The sequence below is a fragment of the Epithele typhae genome, assembly GCF_022376455.1.
Source record: "Epithele typhae strain CBS 203.58 chromosome Unknown BXZ73scaffold_52, whole genome shotgun sequence".
NCBI classification, from domain to species: Eukaryota; Fungi; Basidiomycota; class Agaricomycetes; order Polyporales; family Epitheliaceae; genus Epithele; species Epithele typhae.
The window spans coordinates 246,073-272,699 of record NW_025954243.1 but is presented as its reverse complement, the minus strand read 5'-3'; the positions used below and the strand labels follow the sequence as shown (position 1 = coordinate 272,699).

The 26,627-nt window shown below is 61.8% G+C and overlaps 10 protein-coding genes across 10 annotated transcripts; 8 read left to right on the top strand and 2 right to left on the bottom strand.

The window, feature by feature from the left end:
• Positions 1–1,242: 1,242 nt before the first annotated feature.
• BXZ73DRAFT_104549 (uncharacterized protein) lies at positions 1,243–2,680 on the top strand (the record flags this gene model as incomplete). Its single annotated transcript, XM_048015934.1, has 3 exons — positions 1,243–1,426; positions 2,123–2,229; positions 2,282–2,680. 3 exons carry the CDS (start codon positions 1,243–1,245, stop codon positions 2,678–2,680), a joined length of 690 nt encoding a protein of 229 aa, XP_047874705.1.
• A 22-nt stretch (positions 2,681–2,702) lies between these two features.
• On the bottom strand, positions 2,703–4,514 carry BXZ73DRAFT_80023 (uncharacterized protein; the record flags this gene model as incomplete). The annotated part of the gene is made up of 6 exons (XM_048023203.1): positions 2,703–2,975; positions 3,019–3,162; positions 3,205–3,398; positions 3,448–3,614; positions 3,665–3,870; positions 4,302–4,514. The coding sequence occupies 6 exons, from the start codon at positions 4,512–4,514 to the stop codon at positions 2,703–2,705; spliced, it is 1,197 nt and encodes a 398-aa protein (XP_047874704.1).
• Positions 4,515–5,444: 930 nt separating this feature from the next.
• Positions 5,445–7,045, top strand: BXZ73DRAFT_104547 (uncharacterized protein; the record flags this gene model as incomplete). Its single annotated transcript, XM_048015933.1, has 5 exons — positions 5,445–5,530; positions 5,584–5,742; positions 5,796–6,546; positions 6,606–6,948; positions 7,008–7,045. The coding sequence occupies 5 exons, from the start codon at positions 5,445–5,447 to the stop codon at positions 7,043–7,045; spliced, it is 1,377 nt and encodes a 458-aa protein (XP_047874703.1).
• Positions 7,046–9,487: 2,442 nt separating this feature from the next.
• BXZ73DRAFT_80021 (uncharacterized protein) lies at positions 9,488–10,385 on the top strand (the record flags this gene model as incomplete). Its single annotated transcript, XM_048023202.1, has 2 exons — positions 9,488–10,009; positions 10,068–10,385. The coding sequence occupies 2 exons, from the start codon at positions 9,488–9,490 to the stop codon at positions 10,383–10,385; spliced, it is 840 nt and encodes a 279-aa protein (XP_047874702.1).
• A 519-nt stretch (positions 10,386–10,904) lies between these two features.
• BXZ73DRAFT_80020 (uncharacterized protein) lies at positions 10,905–12,689 on the top strand (the record flags this gene model as incomplete). The annotated part of the gene is made up of 3 exons (XM_048023201.1): positions 10,905–10,910; positions 10,963–12,246; positions 12,306–12,689. The coding sequence occupies 3 exons, from the start codon at positions 10,905–10,907 to the stop codon at positions 12,687–12,689; spliced, it is 1,674 nt and encodes a 557-aa protein (XP_047874701.1).
• Positions 12,690–14,940: 2,251 nt separating this feature from the next.
• On the bottom strand, positions 14,941–16,443 carry BXZ73DRAFT_51941 (uncharacterized protein; the record flags this gene model as incomplete). The annotated part of the gene is made up of 4 exons (XM_048020720.1): positions 14,941–15,069; positions 15,123–15,205; positions 15,257–16,088; positions 16,141–16,443. Coding segments are annotated over 4 exons (1,347 nt in total), but the record flags the coding sequence as incomplete, so codon positions are not given.
• A 1,404-nt stretch (positions 16,444–17,847) lies between these two features.
• On the top strand, positions 17,848–18,612 carry BXZ73DRAFT_51914 (uncharacterized protein; the record flags this gene model as incomplete). Its single annotated transcript, XM_048020719.1, has 3 exons — positions 17,848–18,092; positions 18,152–18,257; positions 18,322–18,612. The coding sequence occupies 3 exons, from the start codon at positions 17,848–17,850 to the stop codon at positions 18,610–18,612; spliced, it is 642 nt and encodes a 213-aa protein (XP_047874699.1).
• A 1,036-nt stretch (positions 18,613–19,648) lies between these two features.
• On the top strand, positions 19,649–20,083 carry BXZ73DRAFT_51985 (uncharacterized protein; the record flags this gene model as incomplete). Its single annotated transcript, XM_048020727.1, has 1 exon — positions 19,649–20,083. A coding segment is annotated over one exon (435 nt), but the record flags the coding sequence as incomplete, so codon positions are not given.
• A 165-nt stretch (positions 20,084–20,248) lies between these two features.
• On the top strand, positions 20,249–21,054 carry BXZ73DRAFT_104543 (uncharacterized protein; the record flags this gene model as incomplete). The annotated part of the gene is made up of 3 exons (XM_048015932.1): positions 20,249–20,623; positions 20,689–20,862; positions 20,911–21,054. 3 exons carry the CDS (start codon positions 20,249–20,251, stop codon positions 21,052–21,054), a joined length of 693 nt encoding a protein of 230 aa, XP_047874697.1.
• A 3,632-nt stretch (positions 21,055–24,686) lies between these two features.
• On the top strand, positions 24,687–26,494 carry BXZ73DRAFT_91853 (uncharacterized protein; the record flags this gene model as incomplete). Its single annotated transcript, XM_048026140.1, has 3 exons — positions 24,687–24,741; positions 24,798–25,272; positions 25,315–26,494. The coding sequence occupies 3 exons, from the start codon at positions 24,687–24,689 to the stop codon at positions 26,492–26,494; spliced, it is 1,710 nt and encodes a 569-aa protein (XP_047874696.1).
• Positions 26,495–26,627: the final 133 nt, after the last annotated feature.

Below are 26,627 nucleotides of genomic sequence, written 5' to 3'. Positions count from 1 at the left end.
CTCGTTCAAGTAAACTACGATAGTGAGAATTTCCCCCCTTTAGTAACGTGTTAAGGCTGATGATTCCTTGAAGCTCTGTGCTATGTAGGCTCGATGCACTATGTTTTTGCAACGACATTATACCCCTATTACTCCGAGGGCGTGTGGTACGAGATGCGTCTTGTGAGTGTGAGTGCGTTTTCGCCGCCGCCGATGCAGTCCATTTTCAAGCAGCGCCGATTTGATTACCATTGCAAGCGCATCGAAGTAACGGCAGCTGCAGAAGCTTGCCGACATTCAATGATCACGGCGCATTCTCGCTTTTCTTTGGGTGTTATCAGAGCGCCAGAGTTTGGGCACCTCCGGCGGCTCGCTCAAGGCTTGTTGCGTTACGACTCCCGCCCGAACCTGCACCAAGCCTTCCCACTCTGCTACAAGCCTTATCGTCCCTTCCTCATCTTCACACCTTCCGCTTGTCCGAGTACGAACCCGATACGGTCCTCGGCAGCTAAACGTTGCCCTTCCTCCCTGCCATTCGTCATGTCCGCCTCCACCACTGCCATGCGGACCGGACCGCGGACATGCTCGCCGCGCAGTGTCCCGACCTGGCCACCCTCGACGTCAAACTAGGGATCGCGATTTGATCCAAGTAGTTCCGATGATGTGCAGGGCAACCCGGGAGTCGCGCTACGGTGTGCGAGTGGGTGAGGATCGCCAGTGGGAAACACCGAGAAGGGAGAGAGAGGCGGGAGAGAGGGCGTGGGCGTGGACAAGACAACGAGAACGAGAACGAGACGGAGACGCGACTGCAGACGGAAACTGGGGTGAGACGACGCTCTCCGGCACCAAACCGGACGAGAGAAGCTGTATTGCGACGACGGCGAGCTACGGTAGATATACTAGTGCATATGTAAGCAATGTAGCAACAGTAACAGCGGAGGTGGTCGGGATGGTAATGCGCGGATGAGGACATAACGAGCGCCGGACATACAGTATACGCGCTCAGCGGAGCTAGGTGCGTATCACCGATGCCCCCGCAATCGACAGACTGTGCCCTGGCCCCGCTGGACCCGTTCTCTCTGCTCGCTGACGGTCCGCCGCATCGCCGACCTGTACCGACTCGCGCCCTGCGTCACTTTCTGGACGACCTCCGCGTCGGCTGTGACGCGCCTGCCCTCCGGCGGGTCGATAACATCGGTACGTCGCCATCCCCGCTCCCGCCCGTGTTCTATCGCTCATTTCCCGACGCGATGGACCGCCTATATGACTTCCCGCTCGAACGCGCCCGTGCGGCTCGAGCACACATTGCGCGTCGGAGGCGGCGGGCTCGCGGGTGCGACGCTGCGGGCGTGTGTCGCGGAGGCGGCGTCGGGAATCCGCTTCCTCTCGCTCACTCTCTCGCGCACCCCTGAGGACGGCTTCGCGCAGCGGTGGGAGGACTGCGCTGGTGAGTGTGGGGCGGTTTTGTCGCGCGCGCGGTCCTGCTGATGCTCGCGGACGTGCCGGATGGACTTGCCGGCCGCGTTGTCGCCGCTGCGGCTTGAGCACCTTGCGCTGTGGGTGCCGCATGCACATGGCGAGACCAGCGACGGCGGGGACGCGGAGGAGGCTGGAGATGGACCGGGAGCGTGCCGGCCGCTCGGGGCCCATGCGTTGCCGCGCCTGCGGTACCTCGCCCTCGCCGACGCGGAGGCACCCGTTTGTCCGGACTCGGGCTCGTACTTCGAGGAGGCGGTTCTCTCCGCGCCCCGATATTGGTGGTTCCGGACAACGGACAGAGAGGGCGTGCGGGAGATTATGCAAGAAGATGTGGACTGCAGACGCAGAACGGGAAGTGGCGGAGCAGTTGGGTCTGCGCGATGTATCATGAGTAGCCGAAAAATGTCAAGTACCGTGTGTTGGCCCATCTTTGGCATGCGCACAGGCCGTCGTTTACATTCACGGAGATCCTTCATCCCCTCCCCGCTCGCATCGACGTCGAGCGCTTTGAAACGCCGGGGCTGAGCGCTGAGGACACCTACCACTCTGGCTTTTTCCAGGGTCCGTCCTGGGCAACGTCACCACTGCCATACGAGCATGCGACTCATTCCTCTCTCTTAGATCTCTCTCCGGTCTCTTGTGTGAAGACTCCGCACAAACCCAGCTGGCAATTCTCTCTCGCATCTTTTGACCTCCCAAACGCATCCTACTACGCTCGTGCTCAAGATAGAGAAGGAACATTGGGAGCGCGACGACGAGTGGCGGGTGCTGGTGAGTTTGTGGCGTGCCCACTGGGCGTCCACTGGGCTGACGGGTCCTGCAGACGGGGCTGCCAAACGCATTAGCCCCTTTACCGGTGGAGCACCTCGCACTGTGGGTGCCCACTTGGTACAATAACAGGCGCAAGCACGGCGGCGACGACGACGACGAGCCAGTTGGGCCGACCCACTCCCCAAGAATCCTGGGGGCGATCTGTCTGCCGCTTGCCAGTGCTCTACCACGTCTGCAGTACCTCTCTCTCTCCGATGCATACGGGCGTTCAGAAGAGTGTCCCAAAGACCCGGTCTACGACTACTTTTCGGAGCATCATGCTACCAAGGAGCCGCTGCATTGGTGCTGGTTCCGCGTCGTTAACAAAGATGGTACACGGGCACTGGAGCACATCTGGAGCGACCACGGCGAAGCCGCGGTAGAGAACATGTTGCGAGCTGTACGGGAGTGAAACAGGCCATGTAATACGTAAATCAGACATTCAACACGTTGCGCCACTTCGCACCGCCGACCTCGCCCAGCACGCGCTCCACCTCCGCATACCCCAGGTTGAGTGCCACTCGCCGCTCCTCTTCCGCCTTTCGCGCGACCACTGCGCCGGCCTCGCAGATCACCGCGTGAGACGCGAGGAGCGAGCCCAGCACCAACCAGAACTCGCTCGCACCAAGACGGCCCAAACAGTCGTCGTCACACTGTCCGTCGCGAGCAAATTCTGCAAGAGCGTGTGCTGGCGCTGCAGCTGGAACCTACATGAATAAAGTACACAGCGGCGTAAACGAGACTACGTACCACTCCCCACTGGATCTCCTCCACGCCCTCCTTCCGCACGCACTTGACCAGCGCGGCGAGCATCACCCGCTCGTGGAACCCGAGCCCGCACAGGTACGCCGCCGTCGGCGAGTTCTGCATCCACTTGATCGCCTCCTTCACGTCCTCCGTCCGCACCGTGCGCCGTGCCGGTCACCCCAGTTCCACCGCCCGACGGTAGATGTCCAGCACCCGCCGCGCGTCCCCGCTGATCGACGCCACCTTCATCGACGCGAACTTGACCGCGTCCGGGGCGAGCACTACGGGTGTGCCGGCGTGGAGGGACGCCGCCGCCAGCCACGCTTTGACGATCTGTTCCATTTGGGGAGTCGTGTAGGGCTGGACGTCGATGCGGATCATGCCTGTACGGGCGTAAGAGAAGTGAGAACGGGCAGCGCAAGGAAGACGTACCGAGACGACTGCGAACACGGCCCGTCATCACGCGTTCAGGCAGGTCCATGGTGTTGGCGACGGCGAGCACCACCAGTTTCGACCCGGCGAGGGTCGGCCAGTTGAAAAAGTTATACCCCACGTCCTGCTTCGCCGTCAGTTGGTCTAATTCGTCCATCAGGACGACGCTATGAATAGGTTAACGTGGTGGTCACTGAACAAGTTCAAATACGCTCACTATGCGTGCCCGCCAGACGGTCCGACCCGATGTCCGCTCATAAAATGCCGCGAGAGGTGTCGCAGAGCCTCCTTCGACCCAATCTTCATGTGTCCCTTTTTCGCCGTATCATGACCATAAACCGCCTCCCAGAGCAGACCATACGCGGCCGCCGGCTCAGGTATCTTCAGGCCGTTGATCTCGACGTATGAGAACGGATTGGCTTCCTAGACGCGCACATCAGGGCTCGTTCAAAGCCCCCACCAAATCACGTACTCACATTACTCTCAGCCATCCGCTTCGGTTCCCTCACTACTGCATGCACCGTGGCAGTCTTCCCAGTCCCCGGGACTCCAGAAATGTCCGTCTGAACCTCAGCCCGCTTGGCGTGCGAGCGGTGCGCGGGGCCGCGCCGTGTTTCCGACGCGAGGGCGTCCGCGGAGCGCGGTATTCGTCGGAGACGTCGTCTTCGTCCCCTTCGTCGGTAGAGGAGGAAGAGGGGGCTTGGGAACCATGGAAGTCGTCTTCGGAGTTCGACGCCTCAGACTCGACGTCGGGCTCGGGTGGTGCGAGGCGACAACGCTTGCGAGGGTGACCGCAGTTTGCGGCGAGGTCCATCGTCCTTGCCGCGGTGCAGAGGTTCCGGCGCCGGACTGACGGTCCACGCGTCGTCATTCGGCCACATATCAGAGCTGGTCTGCATCGCAGCCTCATGGAAGCCTTCCCGATGGTGTTCGTAGTAAAGACCCGAGGCGGTGTTGACGGCGAGATGGCAGAAGAAATCGTTCACCGCATCGTCCACGGGCTCTTTGATCAATGCAGAGGAAAAGGAGGAGACGGTGCAGCGGGAGATGACCGCGGATGAGGGCATGGTAGCACTTCGTTCTGGAGGATGCATCGGCCATGGGCTGTGCAGAGAAACGAGAGAACGACGCACCTCGCAGAACTATCTCTTCGCACGATGGGGAGGAAGTTCTCGTCGACGACAGAACCGATGGATACGTACGCGCGGGGGTGGAATCCGTCGCCCTCGGCATTCTATACAGCCGCAATGACTCCAACGCTAGGGTATGGATATTTGCCGATCGTCTTCACGAGCACGGTGTCGCCTACGCTGAATATTGCATCGTTATCGCCACTGGTGTCCTTGGGGAGGCTTGCGTTGCCGTACGTTCTTGTATTGGCACGGCGGGTGGTCTGGCGGGAGAATGTGGGGTAGAAGTGGGCTTTGCAGTTCTCCAAGGCGAGCTCTTCTGCGTCTTCAATAGCCGAGAGGGCAAGCGGGGCGAGAATATAGATGGATGGAGTGGACGACGTCGGAGTGGGATGTTGGTACCCATGTGGAGACAGCAAGGCCTGGCTGTCCCGCTCCGCGTTGACCACTCCTGCGAGGGGTTTGCGGGTACTCGTAGCTAGCGGTCGTAGACGACGGTGGTGACGAGATGGACAGCGTCAAACAAGATGGAGGTGGTCAGAATGGTGGTCAGGATGGCGGCGGAGACAATGATCACTGGTCGAGGTCAAGTCGAAGGGACGTCTGTCCGTGACCATACGCGTCCGTGACAAGACCCGGTGACGCGGGCCGCGACACAGGCGCTTTGAAGCTGTCCGACGGAGGCGCTGTCTCCTGTTCGCCACATACCACCACAACGCACGGAGTACACAGGTAACAGACCATCCAGGCACTTCGCATACGTTCACTCGCCAAAGCCCCTTCGACGCCTTTTCGCTCCAGGCAAGTTCCATCTTGCGGTTATTATCCATGTTTACGTGGTAATCTATCCCTTCCAAGGTTCCCGCCATGGCCGCGCTCATCATCGATCGTCTCAACGACGATATTCTCCTCCTCATCCTCTCCTATCTCGCAAAGCGAACTCTCTGCACCTTGTCCCTCACTTGCAAAAACTTCCATACGATCTCCTCTCCAAGACTCTGGACAGTCCTTTCGATAGCTATACCTTCTTCGTCTCCTGGTGGCATGAGAATATCGGCACCAACGCTCATTATGTCCGTAAGATGGCGATCTATGTCGACTTCGACAGCGTACCAACGCTCCCCGACGTCTTGTTTGCAACCGAGAACATCATTTCCCTCGAGATGTGCTATCTGGCTCTCCCCAATGACAACCCGCGTCTTTCTATGGCTCTCGCAGGCCTGCGCGAGCTCCGGAAACTCTCTGCGATTCGGTCGAGGACAACATGCTGCCGACGATCCAAAACATCCCCTCTCCCAATCTCACGAGCCTCTGTCTAGGCTATAAAGGGAGAACACACGCTTGCGACGACCTCCCCTCCCTCATCTCCGTAATCAGATCCTTCCCTCGTCTGTATGCTCTGATTCTAGAGCGCTTTAAGCCGGCCACCATCGACATCGCCAACTACCCGCTATTCACCTCCATCCAGGATCTCACCTTCAATGTCACCGGGCTCGCAGCGACAGATCTCATTTATCTCTGTCCCAACGTCACCTCCCTGAGACTTAGTCTCTATCATCCGCACAAAACGGGCGCTCTCGAATCCCGACCGAGATGGCGCGGGCCCTCGCCGATCCCTCGACTCACCCTCACGATTCTGCACATGCATGCCAGAAACCTCATAGTCTCGTTGCTGGAACAGCAAGCCTTGCGCGCAACACACGTTCGATTCCCCATGGTCTGGAATTTCACCCAGGATGGTATCTCGACCACACATTCCCGATTCACGCGCATCTTCGACGTGCTAAAGCCGTACTCCCTCTACCTGGAGATATCAGCAACATGGCATGCCAAGCTGTCTGATCGCACGGGAACCCTCTGGCAAGAGGTCGCCGCAGCCGCCCCGCACCTGCGCGCGCTCGTGCTCGATGTGAACTCAGTCGACGACAGCCACCCCGATGGCGAGGGGCCGCAGTTATGGGCGCCCCCGGTACGTCGCGCTCTTGTTCGAACACGGTCCTTGCTCACCGGACGCCTTCCACGCTCCAGGACGCGCTCGTGGCGGAGCTCGCCCAGCTCCCGCTCGTCTGTGTTCATCTCAAGGCGGACCCCGAATTGTTGGAACGGAAGGGGGACGCGGATCTCCTACGCCTCCGCGCGCTCGCCGCGTTCCCCAGGGAGCTCGCTGAAGCCGTTCCCACACTGCGTGTCGTAGGCGTATCGGATGGGTGGGGCCGGTTGGAGGGCGTACGATCGACGCGGTGGTGGCGCGTCGAGCGCGGCTCCGGCGACGACGCGGTGGCGCGGTCGCTGGTCGAGCTCTGGCGCGAGGACGGGGAGCGGGCGCTGCGGCTGGTGCAGAACGAGGCGTTTTGTGCGTCCGATCTTGACGGTGAGAAGATGGGTTGGGTTCTGGTCTTATCTGGCAACGGCTGACTTGCGTTCCCGTAGGCATCTATTCGGAGAAGTGCCGATACATGGGGGAGTAAGCGGGGAGCACACTGTCTCAAGCGCAACCTTCCTCCGCAACTGCGCTGTCGACGCGCGTGCGTGGAGAGCGCCCCAAAACGTTCAGTGTTGTTTGAGAAAGAGGAAAGGGTATTCTGACTACCAGGGCGGAGCTACATTCGAGTCTACGTACGGGCGTTGCGGCGTGCAAGCCAAATTATAGTGAGATGTGTACAGCTTGCCATAACATGAAGATAAGGTCTACTATTACGATTAGTATTGGACTAGTACGCTAATAAGAAGCGGTGCGCTTACCAGCTTGATTATTGACGCCCAAAGCAGCAGGAGCGCTTTCACACTTCTACCATCTTCATCCCATCTGTTTCCCGTCTCCATTGCCTCTGGCAGCCTCAACACCGACCTGCTTATCCCGGAATACGCGAATCCTGACGCATCCTCAAATCCGCCACTGTTTTGTCCGCCGAAACCTGCGGCAGCATCTCCAGACACGCTACACTATTCACCTCGTCTGCTCTTGCGTCGGCAAGCGGCACTTTCTCGATCTCGGTGTGGAGGTAGAATTCCGGGGTCTCCCGGAAACGCGCCCGGGCACTACATACAGCATGGACGCGTTCCAGGGGAGCCATGCGAACATGTTGAGAAGATCGCGCCGGAGACGCGTTCAGAGCATCTGAGGTTGTCTCTGAGAATAGTACGTACCAGTCCAGAGCCCTCCTCTTCCCTCTATTCTCAAGATGTTGTTGTCTAGGTGATATCCAGTCCCGGGCAACCTCCTGCATGAACGATTCCGCGAACGACCCAGCACCTAGGCGTCCGGCTCGATTTCACGGAGACATGAAGCGCTTCTGGCGATGTCACGCGTAACATATCGGGCGGCGAGCGGGTTGCACCCTCGGGATGGCGGCCAGATGGAGGCAGGGGTTCGGCCAGGTGAGCGCATCCGATTCACACTCTCCGCACGACTTTTCCTCGCATGTGTTGGAAGACGTCGCCCCCATCAGCACAACCGTCGAGTCGGCGTCCGTGTCCGCGGGCTCGGTCGTGGACTCGATGTTTTCTCCCAGGACGCGCACCGCAGTGTAGTGCCCGCCGCCGGTCTCCTATTTTTTCGTCCCATCGCGCTCCCCTGATCTCACCGCTACCAACGACAGTAGCCCTCACGGCGCTCCACAACGTCCAGTGCGATGTCGGACACGGACGACAGGGTGAGGCACCGGAGCGACCGTAGCGACGAGAGGTTGGCCAGTGGCTCCAGAGGGGACGTACTAGGCCCGGCGGAGCGCGTGCGGGATAGGGAAGTTGCACAGTTGGGTTGGGACTTCTGCGCACAGACGAACGGGACTGGCAGAGCGTGTGGGGAGGGTGTGCGTTCAGAGCCGAGATGGACGATTCACACATTTTGGTGAGGGAGAGATCCGTCAGGCGGGGTCGCGTTGGAGGACGAGCTGGAACCTATCGAGGGTGAGTGGCATGGGGTTGTGGGCGTGATGACCGAGAGAACGTCGGTGAGAGAGACATGGACGTATTTGTTGGCGAACTCGAATCGCGCTTTGGTGTGAAGGCCATTTGGACGTTATTTCGGTGTTCCTTTTCTCACAATCATATCGTATATAGCCTCCACTTACTTGGTACTCGTGACTGACGACGCATGCAGGTCGTGTCTCAGATCTCAGACCTAGTTCCTTGTACATTGGCGGATGCACTGCACCTGTCACCCTCAAGATCAATTCGGGGATCCAATAAACACTCGCGTACTTCAAACGCAGCCCGAGTTCGAAGGTATGCGCGCTACTCATCGGGCTGACTCGCCGCGCGCCCTCCCACCACCTTACTTCGTCAATAAGATGAGGAGGGCCTACGTTTTGGACCTCTTATATTTCTAGACTATCCGGAGTTCAGACTGCTGGGCAGCCCGCAACGGCCGCCCATAGCCGCAATGATTCTCAAGTAGTACCCCCGCATCGAAAGCACAACCAGATGCCTCGCGCGAGCTGCAAACGGGTTGCGTGTATGGACGTTTTTACTCTGCTCCCCCCGAACTTGGGGCGGAATGCTTTTGGTACCGTCCTCCGTTTCCGGTGAGTCATTTTGCGTAAAAATTTCGTTCTTATCAATGAATGTGTGCTCACATCGCCTCAAAAGTCGAAGCTCGAGTAGCGATGTCACTCCTGGCAGAAGGGATCACAAGGCTCGGCCATTCTTGATAGAAGCCGCTGAGCCCCATGCCGACCATGGCGCACACAGCCTAGCCCAAGGCACAGCTGTCCTAATTGAAGGCTCGACACAGCCTCTCACCGGAAATGTCAAAATCCAGCCCTCGCAATCTCGGTGGGAACTCGACGAGCCACAAAAGGAGGACGATTTTCCCCGCGCATGACACGCTCCTACCCGCCCCGTCGCCTGCCTTGCTTGCCCCGAGCCCTCCCCGATGCCTACAATCACTACGACCTTCGTCCGGCGAAATGGCTTCCCACATAGACCCTCTTTCGGCATCATCCTTGGAATCGTCGGCGGCGTACTCGGGATCGCTTTGCTCGGGATACTCATCAGTTGCGCCGTGCGCGCAAACTCTCGCGCACGTGCCACAACGGGGTAGGGCGCGTGCGCGCGGCGGCGGCCAGGAGGACATCGACGGTGCCGGCAAACGCGCCGACCAGGAGACACCAGCGGCGCCAGGGAGAGTATCCGTCGCGCAGCCAGCCTCAAGCCCGTACGCGAACGGGGCGACGGGGTTCAGTCGGGTCAGCGCCAACGGGTACATGCCCATCCCGGTATCCGTCACCCGGCCTCCTATGGCGAATGCGCCGCAGGCAAGACACACTGGCGTCCCGTCGCTGGCGGTGCGCGCGGGAGCACACCCTCACGTACATGGGATTGGGGCAGCGGGAGAGGACGGGCAGCACGCCCGAACGCACGAGGACGACTGCGCGACTTGTCGCCAGATCCGGGAGCTGCAGCGGCAGCATGAGGCGCACTATGCGAACGTGAGTGTCATCTTATCGAAGGAGCGACTTGCGAGCCTGAGGGTCCTCGCTTTCCCAGGACGACGGCGCCGAGAGCCCGGCGAGGGGCAGCGCACACCCACCCTCCAGCTCGCACTCGCCCGCCCTCTACGCCCCTCCGGTCGTCACCTCGCCTTCGCCTCGGCGCAACTCCGAGGACGCCTTTTCTCCTGCGGACAGACTCTCGCACATCGCGAGCGTGGCGGCAGAGGCTTTTCCTGACGTTCCCCCACTGTCACAATCTCCTCCAAGCCCCGCTCCCCCACCACGGCGCTCAACTCCGGGCGCCGCTTCGCCGCCGCCGCCATCCCAAGTGAACGACGCTCCTCCAGCTTACACGCCAATTGCATCCCCATGAGCCACGACATTTTGCGGACTTTGCGGACTGTGTGCGCCGCGCGTTCAAGTAAACTACAATGGTGAGAATCTTCCCCCTTCGGTAACGTCTTGAGGCTGATGATTCTTCGAAGCTCTGTGCTATGTAGCCTCTACGATGCACTATCTCAGTCCTAGCCAGTTATTGCAACGAAATTATACCCCTGCTACCCCTCGGAGGTTGTGTACGAGTTGAGTGTGAGGACGCTTTCTCCCCCGCCGACGCAGTGCATTCTCAAGCGGTCTAGCACGTCGGTCGGCAATGCCGCGTGACGTCCGCCACCGAGTCAGTTGCCATTGCAAGCGCGTCGAAGTACCAGCACCTGCAGAAGCTTGCGTAAATTTGATCACGGCGCGTTCTCGCCGTTCTTTGGGTGTTCCTTCTTTGTTATCAGAGCGCCGGAGCTTAGGCCCTTCCGGCTCTCTCCATATAAGAGCAAGCCACACTCGTCCTCTAACAGCCCTTGGGCTCGCCGCCGCTTTCGCACGCACTTGCAATGCAATGGAGGTAAGTCGGCTGCTACTCCACAGCGCCTGATATGTCCTGAACTAATTACCAGCTCCGGCCCTGCGACACGACGTCCGGCCGGATACCAGGGGCGCGATTAACCCTGGCGAAGTTGAGCGAAGATGTCCTTCGCCTCATAGTGCTACATCTCGACGGCCAAGACGCACTCAACACCTCGCTCGCCTCGAAGGCTTTCTACGATCAGACGATCGTCCGCGTCGCTGCCACCGCCGAATGCAGCAGTCCGGCGGAGCTCCGCGCGCTCCATCGCTATATGCTAGGACACACAGATCATGGACAAGTTCGAGCGCAATACCTGGAGGTCCTGACAGTGATAGACTCCACGTTTGAGGACCGGGACCCTGACCCTGACCCCGAGCCGTTCGCTTTATGCGACATCGGGGCATCTTTTTGGAACTTCTCCGAGGCGCGTCTTGTTGCCGACATCCTTCTTGCTGCACCCCGCCTTCGTGAGCTCTCTATCGAAGGCTTCAGTGAAATCATCAAAGTTGACACCCGTATTGAAACTGCCATCAAATCGCTGCAGTCTCTTCGTGCTACCTGTCTCTTACGCATCAACGACGCATCGCTCGCAAACATGTCTCCCTTACCGAACACCATCAGGGAGCTTTTGTTGGCTTACGAATCCCACTCCCGAACCGTGCCAGGACTTCCCACTCTGCTACAAGCCTTGTCGTTTCTTCCTCATCTTCACACCCTCCGCCTGTCCACATATAATAGACCCGTCACGGTCCTCGGTAGCTCAGCGTTTCCCATCCTCCCTTCTATTCGTCATGTCCGCCTCCACCAATGCCACGACCAGACCGCGGACATGCTCATTGCGCAATGCCCCAACCTGGCCACCCTCGACGCCGGCTTCCTTGGAGGTGGACAGTTGACCCATGCGCTCTCGCGGCGGACTCTGCCCTGGTCCCGCTGGACCCGTTCGCTCCGCTCGCTGACGGTCCGCCAACTCGATGACCTGTATCCACTCGCACACTGCGCCACGCCCTGCGACACCCTTTGCCTTTTCCTGGACGACCTCCGCGTTGGCTGCCACGGCGCCGCGCCCGCCGGCCAATACCCACCGTGGTTCATGGCCATTGTCATGTCGCAAGATCCGTTGGCCGATGCGATCGACCGCATGTTGGACCTCCTCCGCTCGACGGCGCCCGTGCGGCTCGAGCTCTGCGTGGGCGTCGGAGGCGGCGGGCTCGTGGGTGCGACGCTGTGGGCGCGCGTCGCGGAGGCGGCGCCGGGCATCCGCTCGCTCTCGCTCACGGTCTCGCGCATCCCTGAGGATGGCTTCGCGCAGCGGTGGGAGGATGGCGCGCTGGTGAGTGCGGGGCGGCTTTGTCGCGCGGGCGGTCCTGCTGATGCTCGCGGACTTGCCAGATGGACTTGCCGGCCGCGTTGTCGCCGCTGCGGCTTGAGCACCTTGCGCTGTGGGTGCCGCCGTGTGCGCAAGGCGAGGCCAGCGACGGCGCGGACGAGGAAGACGCGGGCGATGAGCCGCACATGGCCCCGAGCTCGCTCAGGACGCTGTGCCGGCCGCTCGTCGATGCGTTGCCGCACCTGCGGTACCTCGCCGTCGCCGACGCGGAGTCACCCGTTCTTCCGGACGCGGACCCGTACTTTGAGGAGGCGGTTCTCTCTGCGCTCCTATATTGTTGGTTCCGGATCACGGATAGAGAGGGCGTGCGGGAGATTGAGAAGATATGGGCTGAAGACGGAGAGCGGGAAGTGGCGGAGCTCTTAGGTCTGCGCGATGTATCATGAGCAGCCCAATGAATTCAAGTACCGTGGGTTATCACTGTAGCTAATAGCTACTTGTGCGTGCACTAATGCATATTGCGGTCCGCATGAGTCGTGGTTTACATTCACGAGTATCCTTCATCCCCCGGTCCCTGCGAATGGGGACGGGGACCCCTACCACTCTGGCTCCTCCTGGGGTCCCTCCTGGGCAACGCGCGCGTACGTCACCACTTAGTACTGAGCAGGGACGAGTACATCTCTCCCATCTCCGACTCCATACAAACCCTGGCAATTCTCTTTCGCATCTTTTGATCTCCCAAACACACCCTCATGCTCCCACAAGCCGTGAGTTGTTCATTCAAATCCACAGTCTGCCTGCTTAGATGATCACGACCTCGCAGATGACACAAAGAAGTGGAATTGTCGGGAACCTCTCCGTTCTGGATCACGACATCCTACACATCATCCTTTCATACCTTGACGGCAGCGACGCTTTGAAATTTTCTCTTACCTCGAAAGCAACACACGATCTAGGGATCCACCGGGTTGCCGCTTCTTTACGGTGCGGCAGAGTCACTTGGTTTCGCGGACTACATCGATACCTGCTGGGTGAAAACACTGTAGGTAGTCGCGAAGTACGGGCAAGAGACCTCACAAATCTCTCCATTGCTCTGCATCATCGGGAAGTTGAAGAAGAGACGCAGGCAGTAAATCTCCTCGGAGACGTACTGCTTGCGGCGACAAATCTCCGCGTCCTGCTCATTCGGGGAGGAGTCCCACACATCACTAAGGACTCCTCCAGTCTCAACGCTGCGCTACGGTCCCTAACTTCACTTCGTGTTCTTCACCTTGAAAATTGGGTAGATCGGGCAGTGCTCGAGTCGGGACTCCTCCTTCCGCCTAGCATCAGGGTGTTATTTTTTTGCTTCAGTGACTCTTCCTCCCTTGCTCCCCTCCTCCGCGCCATATCTTTCCTCCCACATCTCCAAGACCTCTCCATTTCCGGGCGAGAGTCCATAGAAGACGTCACATCCCAGCCGACCTTCCCCTCCATCCGCCACCTGCACATTGACGACAGCGGAATCCCCTGCGCGGACACGCTCGTCGCCTGCTGCCCGAACCTCGACACTCTCGACATCTTCCGCATCGACAGCACCCTGACGCACCACGCCGACATCCCCAGAACGCGCTCCTGGCCCCGCCTCCGCACGCTCAGGGTCCGCGCCGCCGAAGACCTGCCGTACGCCGTGGCGCGCGCCGTTCGCTGCGACGTCCTCAACCTCTCCTCGCTCAATTTACGCACGGGGTGCAAATACCCGGTACGGACGACCCCGCTGCGCTTCGAGGGCGTGCTCGGGCGTGGGGCCGATGGCGAAAAGGGGGCCGACTTCTCGGAGGCGATGTACGCGCTGGTGCGCGCGGCGGCGCCCGTGCGGCTCGCGTGGACGGTGACCGTCGGTGACGCCGGTTTCGGCGGGGCAACGCTGTGGGCACGGCTGGCGCGCGAGGGGCAGAGCCTGCGGTCGCTCGTGCTCACGATAGAGAAGGAACAGTGGACGCGCGACGATGAGTGGCGGGAGCTGGTGAGCGTGTGGCGTGCGCACTGGGCGTCGACGGGGCTGACGAGTCCTGCAGACGGGGCTGCCGAACGCACTGGCTCCTCTACCGGTGGAGCACCTTGCGCTGTGGGTGACCATGCCGTACAACAGCAGGCACAAGCACGACGACGACGACAACGAGCCAGTTGGGCCGGTACAGGCGCCAAGAATACTGCAGACGATCTGTCAACCGCTCGCCAATGCTCTACCGCGTCTGCAGTACCTCTCTCTCTCCGATGCACAGGAGCAGTCAAACAGAGTGTGTCCCACGGACCCGGTCTACGATGACTTTTCGGAGCACTATGCTGCAGAGGAGCCGGTGGATTGGTGCTGGTTCCGCGTCGTTGACAAAGATGGTACACGGGGACTGGAGCACATCTGGAGCGATCACGGGAAAGTCGCGGTAGAGAACATGTTGCGAGCTGCGCGGGGGTGAAACTGGCCATGTAATACTTACATCAGACATTCAACGCGTTGCGCCACTTCGCACCGCCGGCCTCGCCCAGTAGAGTACACGCTCCACCTCCGCATACTCCAGGTTGAGTGTCACTCGCCACTCCTCTTCCGCCTTTCGCGCGACCACTGCGCCGGCCTCGCAGATCACCGCGTGCGACGCAAGGAGCGAGTCCAGCATTAACCAGACCTCGCTCGCACTAAGCCGGCGCGAACAGTCGTCGTCACCGCTGTCCGTTGGAATCCACATGAATAGAGTCCCCATAAACCGCCTCCCAGAGCAGACCGTACGCCGCCGCCGGCTCCGGTATCTTCAGGCCGTTGATCTCGACGCATGAGAACGGATTGGCTTCCTATACCCGCACATCAGGGCTCGTTCAAAGCCCCCACCAAATCACGTACTCACATTACTCTCAGCCATCCGCTTCAGTTCCCTCACTACCGCATGCGCTGTGGCAGTCTTCCCAGTCCTCGGGACACCAGAAATGTCTGCCTGAACCTCAGCCGGCGCACCCCGCACGAAGCATAAAGCAAACTCACTGATGCATCCGCCGTTCCCCTCCTCCAACAGCTCCTCCACCGCCCTCAACACCCGTCCATACTCCGTCTCCCGACACGGCAGCGCCCCCGGCCGCGCGGCGACGTGCAGCACATGCATCGCTCGCTCCCACCCGTCGCCCTCCAGCCCCCGCGCGAGCGCGAGCTCCAGCATCCCCTCCGCAGGCGGTGGCGGACGCACCGCCAGCGCCGTCTTCTTCCGCCGCTTGAGCACCGCCTTTGAGTGTGGGGTCGGATGCGCGAGCGACGCCCGGTCGATCCGTGGTCGGCGCGGTGTCCGTGGGGTATGTGGCTTGTGAGGGGTACGCGGGACCACGCCGCGCTTGCGACGCGAGGGTGTCCGCGGAGCGTGGTCTTCGTCGGAGACATGGTCTTCGTCGCCTTCGTCGGTAGAGGAGGAAGAGGGGGCTTGGGAACCATGGAAGTCGTCTTCGGAGTTCGACGCCTCAGACTCGACGTCGGGCTCGGGTGGGGCCAGGTGACGACGCTTGAGTGGCTGACCGCGGTTGCGGCGAGGTCCATCGTCCTTGCCGCGGTGCAGAGGTTCCGGCGCGGGTTTCAGCGTCCAAGCGTCGTCCTTCGGCCACGTCTCAGAGCTGGTCTGCACCGCAGCCTCACGGAAGCCTTCCCAGTGGTGTTCGTAGTAGAGACCCCGGGCGGTGTTCACAGCGAGACGGCAAAAGAAGAAGTCGTTCATCGCATCGTCCACTGGCTCTTTGATCACTGTGGAGGAAGAGGAAGAGACCGTGCAGCGGGAGATGATCGCGGATGAGGGCACGGTGTTGGTCATGTCGACGATGTAGAGCACCTCGTTCTAGAGGAGACATCGGTCAAGGACCCCGCAGAGAGATGGGAGAACGACGCACCTCGCAGAACTCCCGCTTCGCACGATGGGGAGGAAGTTCTCGTGGACGACAGAACCAATGGACACGTACGCGCAGGGGTGAATGCTCCCCGAATCCGTCACCCTCGACGTTCCATATGGCCACGATCACTCCGACGCTGGGGTATGGATACTTGCTGATCGTCTTCACGAGCACGGTGTCACCAACGCTGAAAATCGCGTCGTTATCGCCACTGGTGTCCTTGGGGAGGCTTGCGTTGCCGTACGTTCTTGTATTGGCACGGCGGGTGGTCTGGCGGGAGAATGAGGGGTAGAAGTGGGCTTTGCAGTTCTCCAAGGCGAGCTCTTCAGCGTCTTAAATCGCCAAGAGGTCTTCTGGACAGGTAAGGCGAGAATGTTGATGGACGGAGGGGACAACGTCGGAGTGGGAGGTAGGGAGCCATGAGGAGACGGCAAAGCCTGGCTGTCCTGCTCCGCGTCGACCACTCCTGCGAGAAGTTTGCGGGGTATTCATGGAGAGTCGCGGCAGATGGAGTAGACACAAGATGAAGGTGACCAGGATGATGGCGGAGATGGTGGTTGAGGTCGAGTCGAGGGATCAATTTCGTTGACGCGTCTGACGGTCACCAGTCGTGAGTGTCCGTGACCAGACGCGTCCGTGACAGGACGTCGGCGGCCACTATGCATGGCAGCTGGATCATGAGTTCATGACCAACATCGCTCGGCTCTTCTCCCAGTACACTTCCTTGCGGTATGCATCGAATGTAATATGCGGAGCACTGGCAACCCCCTTGGTGTCATACATACTGGCGCATGTATTGTGATGCTCGTCACGTTCGTCATTGAAAGTGACGGACGGCCCGGTAGGCCTGCAGTATCCTTATCCTGAGAAGATGACAATCCTGCACTTGGCCTCCACCATGAACCTGAGGTGAGCCTGTTATGTTTCTCACGTCCGGTGTAATGTCTCCTGAGCGGCTGGAGATGCAGTGCAGCTTGGAGTATAACGGTGTGAGGAAGATACTATTCTGCGTTGTGCGACGTCCACGCACGTCGTGACCAGGAGTGGTATGTCGGCATTATAATCACTCTTTCCCAATTTCTGACCCTGGCCGGTCTTCTGAATATTCTACCCTACTGTCACAGCCTGCTGGGCGATGGAAGTTCTGAACGGGGTGGCGGAGCTTGTCGGCGTTACGTGGGTGACTGATCCCGCGCCGTCACTGTTCGCCGAATGAGCATCTGCCAGACGAGCCGTAACGATACCTGGAGGAGGCATTCCGCACCCCGTCAATCTGGAACTCTACGGATGCTGGGGTCGCACTCGGAAGGCTCGAGAACGCCCTCCCCGCTGCAGTGTGGTTTCCAGGATACGTCTTCCGCAGCAAAGCGGACTGCAGGAAGCATCATGCACTGGACGGTGAGCAGATTCTGCGTCCCACTGCCCCTCGACCAATACCGTCACTCATTCCGAACCGCGCACTTTGATTCGCTGTTGCGATGAGGGCGTACGGGCGGGCCGTGTACGCTCGCGGAGCCCTCAACCTTCGATGGGCCCGCTCCCGGTCATGTATAAAGCCCTCCCTCGCCCTCCGTCAATCCTCAGCTTGCTCACCTCCACTTCCATCTTCCTCACCTAGCACATCCCGGGGCCGGATCCTCATCCCACCGCATCATCTTCAGCTTCAACCCACACACTTCGCCTCTCACCACTTTCCCAACCGCCACCATGCTCTTCTCAAACACCCTCCTCGCCTTCACCGCCATCCTCGGCGCCGCCCTCCAGGCCCACGCCCACGCCGCGGTCTCGCCCGTGCTCGGCGTCAGCGGCACGGCGGCGCGCTCGGACGTGCAGCGGCCCTCGAACCAGAAGCCGTGCGGAAAGATGGACGTCGCGTCCGCGTTCGACTCCTCGGACGCCATCCCGGTCGCCTCCGACGGCACCTTCACGACCATGATCACCAACTTCAACAAGTGCGTCCCTCTCTCCGTAGTCTCTTCCACCCGTCTGACACGACACGTCCCGTCTGCAGGGGCGTCGACGGCTCGCGCCAGGTCGCGCAGGTGATGGTGGACCCGACGGGCACGGGCGACAAGAGCAGCTTCGTCGCGGCGACGATGGTCGCGAACGGCACCAAGGTCAGCCCGTCTCCCTTCTCCGACGCGGGCACCTCGCTGACCGCCCGCTCCCTTTCCCCCTCAGTCCCCGAAGAGCGTGGACTCGGAGCAGCTCACCGTGCAGCTCCCCGCGGGGATGTCGTGCTCGGGCACGGGAGGCAAGTGCCTGGTCTCGTTCAAGACGGCGGGCGGGTTCGGGAACTGCGTCGTCGTCCAGCAGTCCGCGGACGGTGCGGCCGGCGCGTCTGGCACGGCCGCGGCCGGGTCCGCTTCTGCGTCCGACGCTGCGACGAGCCCGAGCGCCGCGGCGAAGAAGGTCAAGGCGAGGATGGTCAAGGTCAGGACCGGCGGCAAGCCGGCGGCGGCCAGCGCGTGAGCGGCGGTGATGGAATTGGGATATGGCTTGACGGGCATGAAATCCTAGTACGGACTAGATTGGCTGTGCGCGGATGAGTTGTATGTACAACAGACGGAATTTGGGGCGTTTTGGCACCCAACTCGCAATCGGTGCGATCGACGCCCTTCGAGACCATATACTTGTGTGCGTGAACGTTTTGGCATTGCGCTGGAGTACGTCTTGTCGTCCCGTAATGTGGTGAGCTACGCGCACAGAGCGGGACAAAAGGGTCCTGGATAAGGCACCGAAGACGTCAGGCGTATCTACAGTCCTGAGTCGACTCCCTCATACCGCATCCCTTGTATAGCGCATACCCCCGTATACGACATACATGCAGCGTATTATCGAGCCATTGCGGGGGGCACAACGTCTAACCCCCACATACTGCGGTGCATACCTCGGCGGAGGTCCATAACGTGCTGCACTTGTACCTTAGCGCCGAGTTGTATACCATGCCTGCTCGACCTCCTCTCCTTGACCGCGCCCGTGCGGCTTGAGCACGACGTGCGCGTCGGCGGCGCGGGCGTACGATCACGTTCACGCTCTCGCGTATCCCTGAGGCCTTGAGGACGGCTTCGTGGGGTGGTGCGGGGCGATTTTAACGCGCGCGCGGCTCTGCTATGTAATGCTTGCAGACGCGCAAGCTGGATATAATTGCGGGCCGCGATGTCGCCACTGCTGCTGGAGCACCGGGCGCTGTGTGTGCCGTGGGTGCAGGCGAGAACAGCAACGGCGCAGACGAGGACGAGGACGAGGGAGGAGGACGCCGCGCAGTGATCGGAGACAGATGTGGTTGGGACCCCTACCACTTTTTGGCTGCCTCCGGGGTCCCTCCTGAGATTATCGATGTATACCTGCCAGATCCGCTATGGTGCCAGCGGCTTTGTCCCCACAGCTCCGAAGTTACACTTACAGCACGGGCTCGCATACGCACGCATGACAGCTGTGAGTCCCACAGTTTCTGTACATACTCGCCGATTGAGATCCTAAGCATCAGACGTTCAAGGGACCCTCTCTCTTCTCCTTGAATCACGACATACTCCATCTCTTGGCTTCATATATCGACGGCACCGACGCACTCAACGTCGCGCTCGCCTCTAAGGCTGCTTACGATTTTGCGATCAATCGAGTGGTCGCTGTGGTTGACTGCAACACCCCTGCTCGGCTTCGCTGGCTACATCAATACCTGTTGAGTCCCACCAGGAGCGGTCGACTTCGAGCGCAATACGTCAAAGTTCTTTCTCTTCGACATTCAACTTTCAGCAAAGAGACAGCAGAGGAAAGAAATCTCGGTCAAAGTTGGCTTTTCTTCACCGAGGACTATTCTCAAGCAAGCCTCGCCGCTGATATCCTTTTCGCGGTACAAACCTCCGAGTGCTCTGATACAAGATTCAAGGATGCTTGCTGCACACCCGCCATTGGATCTGCCTACACTCGCTCTCTTCCTTAGAGTCTTCACAGCCTCCCCCTCGCAAACCCACTTCAAAGCTCGAAGCCATTCCTACCCGACAGCCTCACGGTTTTCTCGTGCAGTACGACTACATACGTGTCACCAGCCGACAGTCGCGTCCCTCCTGCACGCACTATCCCCCTGACACGCCTCCACACCCTCTGCATGTCTGGATACACCCCTGAGCTCGACTCCGACGTCCCAGGGCCCCGCTCCCCGTCCTCCGATCCATCCGTCACCTCCGCCTCAGCGAGTGCCCCACGTCGCCGCGGACGCGCTCATCGCGCACTGCCCCACCTCGCCACCCTCGACGTCTTCTTCCATCTCGACTGGGCCGAGCTCAGCAGCTACACCACGGCGCTGCGCCCGCCCATCCCGTCCTGGCCCCCTCTCCGCGCGCTCACCGTGCACGCCGCGACGGACCTCCCGCTCGTCGCGGCCCGCGTCGGGCGCTGCGAGGCGCTGAAGCTCGCGATCGCCGACCTCCGCGTGGGCTGCGACCCGCCGCGAGGGAGCGGGGGTCTGCCGTGGTTCGAGGACGTGGGCGCGAATCCGGCCTTGCCGGGACACGTGGACCCGATGCGGTTCTGCACGCGCTCTTGGAGAGGGCGGGCCCGGCACGGCTCGCGATGGCGGCCAAGGTCGGCGACGGGGGGCTCGGCGGTGCGAGGTTGTGGGCGGCCGTCGGGAAGAGCGCCCGGGGCCTGCGCTCGCTCGTGCTCACGTTGGAGCGGCGCGACGCCGGGGGGTCGCGCGTCGAGGAACGGGACGAGAGCACGGTGAGCTCCGCGAGCTTCAGCGCGGTCTTGTGCTGATCGCGCTCTCAGGATGTCACGGATCTGCCGGGTGCGCTGGCGACACTTCCCGGGCTGGAGCATCTCAGCTTATGGGTGGCGAAGGCGCAGGAAGATGGCGGCGAAGTGGACACGGATGAAGGCGATGAGGGCCTGGAGGAGATCCGAAAGCTCTGAGGGCCATATGCCGTCCTCTTGTCGAAGCGTTGCCGCGCCTTCGGTATCTCGCTCTGGCGGATGCACCGAGACAGCCCCAGGCAGGACTGCAGCCGCATGAGGCCCCGTACCTCGGCGGGCACATGCGGAATGACGCGGTCTGCGAGCTTCCCCCGTTCCAGTGGTATCGCGTCGTAGAAGGAGGTAAAAGCGCAGACTTACACCTATTCTGGCCGAGTGCGGGAAGTATGAGGTAGAGCGAATGTTGAATGTCGTAGCCACCGCTTGAATCCAAGTTGGAATCGTCACGCTCTGTATGCACGCGACCCAGCCACCGAAATCACTTGGGGCTCTCGCCTTCAGAGAGCGAGTCGGGCGCCCGATCTATTATTTTCTTCCTCCTCCACAATCACCGAGCCATTTCCGAGGATGATTCTTAGCCAGGACAGTAGCGCAGCTGGTCCGCGGTGTCTCGTATCGGATTCTTCGCGAGCTTCTTCACAGTGTACCGCTTTCAATGCTGCATCCTTCCGAGTCGACGACGCCGTGACTTCTGTGACTAGGGAGTGGACCTCCAGTATCGGCTGGCAGGCCTGCGGCTTGGGAGCACCGCGGATTGCACACGGGATGTCGTCGACGGCACTGCGGAGCACCGCCCCGGGCGAGCGCTCCTGCACCTCTGTCAGGGTTCCGAGGATCGACTGTGTCGAAAGTGCCGCCAAACTCAAGCGACTTGTGCACGATGTCGAGCCCAAGTCGGAGGAAGCGCTGAGGGCCCTGCGAGGAGCAAGGAATAGATACGTGTGTGTCAGCAATGGGCGGTATGAGCCCTGAGAGGCACGAAAGGTGGTGGACTCACCATATCACCACCACCATACGCCTCAGTGCGCCTCCGGCGACCAACTCGCTCAAGCCTTGAGTCGCCTGACACGTGGGCCGCGACGTGCGGCCCTGACGGTGGCCGATATCCTCGGAGTCCCAGCTCGCGTGCCTGCCTAGGCCTGTCTGCGTCCTGGCCCGAGCAGTCATCATTTCCCCGTCAGGCGGCATCGCACGCCTCATTCTCAACGTCAACATCAGCGTTTATGTCGGCTTTCGGCACACATGTCAGATTTTGGTACGTCAGGCACCTCAGAGAACAGCGCTGTCGACGAGACGCATGGCTGCTTCAGACTGCTTCACCCCGTACGGCGTTCTCCAACCATCTCTTCGCCCGTCTCGAAGAAATCCAGGATCGATCAAGCATTCCATTCCATAGTCACCGCATGTAAGTATGCTCATCATCACAGAACATCGAATGCACCGGAAGCGCCCACCCGCACCCCTTTCCGACCCGGGACCCACGGAGGATCGCAACCGCCCGCCGGCCCGTACGCGGCGCGCTGTGCGTGGCGCGGCGCGACCAACACCTCTCCCGCACGCAACTCGCGCGAGGGCCTTCGCTACAACCCGCACCCAACGCGAGTCAGCACCGCCCCCCGCCGGGGTGAGCCCGCAGAACAGCCCGGGCCATCGACAGATCGATCGAGAACGCGCGTCGCCGGCGGCAGGACTGCGATCCAGCCGCGGTCGATGATGTCGATGTCGATGTCGATGTCGATGCCGCGGTGAGCTGGCGCACGACTCCGCTCGGAAGTCGACCGTCGAAAGCGGTGCGCCGTGCTTCGCGCAGGACCGACACCGGCCCGCGGCGTCGTTTGGAGCGGAGGGACCTGGGCAGAGGAGTTCGGGAGCAATCGGGCACCAGCCCGGCCCCGGAGCGGGCTCAGCCGCCGGCCACCCAGGCCGCCCCGCGCAAGCAAGCCTCTGGCTCAGCGTGTCGAGCCCGATCCGGCGGCGGAGGCTGTCTCCATAGCGAGGGCGCGGAGGCGAACGCGGCTGGGCGTGTAGGGGCTCGTTGGGAAGGACGACGAGGATAACGGTCGGCGCTGCCAGCTCAGTGGCGAGCGACCGCGGACGGATGTCCTGCAGCCGGGTTGGGCACGTCTCGTCGTCATGGCGCGTGTGTGGCGGGGCGCGGGAGGACGGTGGGTTGCGCTGTGGGAGCGAAGAGGGTGCTCGATCGGGAAGGCATGCGCACAAGAGAAGCTGCAGAGGACAAGCGTACGACCCGCGGCGCCTGCCCAGAGCGCGGAGTTGGCGCGCGATACGACCGGGGCAGCGCGCCGCACATGGCGAGGGTTCTCTACCAGACGAAGGACCGGCGGCGCCGCGCAGAAGCCATCGCATGGTGTCGATCTGGGGAAGGAGCGGAAGAACATGAGCGACCATATGAGGGCGAGGGTGTCCTGTCGCCAACGGGACGCAGCCGTCGTCGGGCTGCGTTCGGGGGGCACTGCTTGACGGAGTCCGAGACGCTCCTTCCGTCCGAGGTCTTCGCGCGATCAGGGGGCAGGAAGCGGCAGGAGCAGTACGAGAGCCAGGCTCCAGGGGGAGGGGAGATCGGGGCGAACGACAACGCCTGCCGTTTCGGGACGCTGCGGCTCGCTTGGGGACGAGACATCGGGCGCAGAGCGGGAGTTGGCGAGATCGCTCGGCTTCGGGTGAAGCTGCTGTGGTGTGTCAGAGCTCACTCTATCGTCGTGCACGAGGCACCTGAAACGAGGCACGAAGACATTGAAGAGACGCGGGCGAGCGGGCGTACCACCTCGGTCTTCGGCGCCGTGTCCCACGTGGTGCCGCGGTAAGTGTGTTCATTATTGCGAGCTGGTCGTTGAGAAGAACCTAAAGGACAAAGTGGTAAGTGGATGCATTCAGTGCGTATATGATGACATACCTTCAGTTGGGCACAAGCCCAGGAGATATCTCGTGCTTGATCGCGGCAGTGAAATTGGGGAGGATTCCAGTTGAAAGCTTAGAGTTCTGATGAGTGCGGGCGGACGAAGTCCGGGCTTCTTTCCGCGCGTGGTCGTTGGAGAGCGCTGAGAGCATTGATCCCGACTGTCGGACCGGGGCGGGGAAAGATGGACGAGGTCGTGCGAAAGGTGGACGACGGTGCGAGCTGTCAAATATGCTTGAGGGTCGACGGTTTGAAGCAGCGCTCGAGGCTCGAGAGTTGAGCCTGCGCCTGTTGGTCCGGAGTGCGCCCTGAGCATACGTGAACCTGTAGATCGGACGATGAGAGGGGACAGAATCGAGAAGGAGAGGGCGCACCGCCGGCGGAGCGGGGCTTCGCAGCGGCGGGGCCACGTTGCGGGCAGGTTCTCAGGCTGCCGGTCGAGGAAGGCGGACAAAGCGACGGCCGTATCGGGACATAAAGGGAATCTCCCCAACAGTCACCAGACCGCGCGCGGACCCCGAGAGTGCCCTGGGCGAGGACCGACGGGCGATGGGCACCGATCTCCTCGTCGAGGCCTCCTCGTGAGGTGGGGGAAATGAGCGTCGTGGTGGGCAGCAGCGGCGTGGTGGGCAGCATCGACGGGGCGAGGGCGGTGCGGAGGCGCTGGGAGGCCACCGCGGGACCCGGAGAGGCGCTGGACGGGCGCTGGGGACGGCGATGGGACCGCGCCCGTTGCGCGCCCGGGTCCTGGGCTGGGAAGGTTCTGATGACGGTCGAGGGCGAGGGCGTGGTCGATTTAAAGAGAGGTGGGGACAATACGCCTTTCCCCGCGCCTTCCCTCTCTTTTGTCCGCCCCCTTTCGGCATCCATCGCCATGCCTGCTGCTCGGTCTGCCCTCATCCGCCGCAGAAGATCGTCCGTCGCTGCCGGTGTGTTCTCTCCATCCACTCTAACTCTTATCAATCTCTTATCCCCCACGCTCTAGGACTAACTCAGGTCAAGCCGGGCAACTACGGCATCAACTCCTCCCTCTCGCCCCGCGCCCTCACCTTTGCCCCCAATGTCACGCCCGGTACGTACGTCGAGACCGACGACGACCTTGACCAGTCCTCCATCTCCCCCGAGTCCGCCTCCACCCTCTTCCCCCCCACCGAGCCCACCGCGCCCACCCGCCGCCGCCTTCCCCCCGGCAAGCGCCTTTCCCAGGGCTACATCCCCCGGCCCCCGAACGCCTTCATGCTCTTCCGCGCCAACTTCGTCCGCCAAAAGCACGTCCCCGGCTCGATCGAGACCAACCACGCCTCGCTGAGCAAGATCATCGGCAACTGCTGGCGCGCCCTCCCCCTCGAGGAAAAGCGCATCTGGGAGATCGAGGCCAAGAAGGCCAAGATCGCACACCGCGAGCGCTACCCCAACTACCGCTTCCGCCCCGTGCACAACAAGAACAAGAAGGCCGCAAAGTCCGCCGCCGACTCTGGCTCCCCGTCTCCTGCCCCCACCAGGCCGCCCGTACCGCCCGGCGAAGAAGAACGGTGCGAGGTCGTCGCCCAGTTTCTCCTCGAGGGCAAGAAGGGCCACGAGCTCGCCGAGGCTGTCCACCGCCACGAGCTCGCCCGCGCCCTCGAGTCCCGTCCCCACTCCGCCTTCGACTCCCCTGCCTTCCCCTCCCCGCCCCCGCCTTACGACTTCACCGCGGCGGAACCCTCGACGCAGGTCCCGCTGTACATGCAGCGCCGTCCTTCATCCGTCCCGCCCCCGTCGTCCATGTGGCACGGGTCGAACCCGATCTCCATCCCTTCCCTCCCATTCTTCGCACAGCCCACGCCCCAGCCTGCCTTCGGTCTCGCGCACCCCGGCTTCGGCGGCAGCGCCCACGGCTCCCGCGCCGCGTCTCCCGTCGGCAACATCGCCCGCCAGCAGCGGACGCTCCTCGGCCTCCGCCGCGCCTCCTCCGCGCAGCCGGTCCCCTCGGAGCGCATGTGGGACACGTCCACGCTCGACCCGCACGGCTACGCGCCCCCGATGCCCGCCCCGTGGCAGCTCCAGCCGGAGTGGTCCCCGCTCCCCGATGTCACCGACGCGAGCATCTTCCAGCCCGGCTGGGCGAACGCGTTCGCCGACGTCCCCGCCGACCACGCCATGCACCACCAGGCCGTCTTCGACCCCGCGTACGCCCCCGTCGCGCCCGACGCCGCGGACCCGCACGCGCTCCACCTCCACATCGGGCCCCTCGACGGCTTCGCGTTCGCCCCGGGCCCGCCCTCGACCGGCACCGACTGCTTCTCCGCGGGCACCCCGTACGACGCCGTCCCCCCGCACGCGCAGTGGGCGACCCCCGGCGAGAGCGGGCCGCCGAGCACGATCTCGGGCTCGCCCGCGCGCTCCGACGCGTCGCTGCCGTACGCGCAGCAGCAGCAGCAGTTCCAGCCGCCCCCGGGGCCGCCGCCGATGCAGCAGCACCAGCAGCTGTGCGCGCCGCAGCCGCAGCACGCGTACGGCGCGTGGGCGCACGAGCTCGAGCAGGCGAAGATGGCGGAGGGCGGCGAGGGCATGCCGCCGATGGACGCGGGCGCGTTCGAGTACGTCGACGTCGCGGGCGCGTACGACGTGTACGGGCTCGAGATGGAGATGGGCGGGGGCATGCCCGAGTACGGGTACTGCGCGCCGGAGCAGGTCTACTAGGCCCCGCTCGTTCTTTGGCTTGATTTCCGGATGGATGGATCGTGTTTGGTAAGGATCCTGTTCTCGAGCGTCGTCGTCGCCGCCCCCACGCATACGTCTGCCGTTATACCACCCCGTGACCGCGGGTATCTAA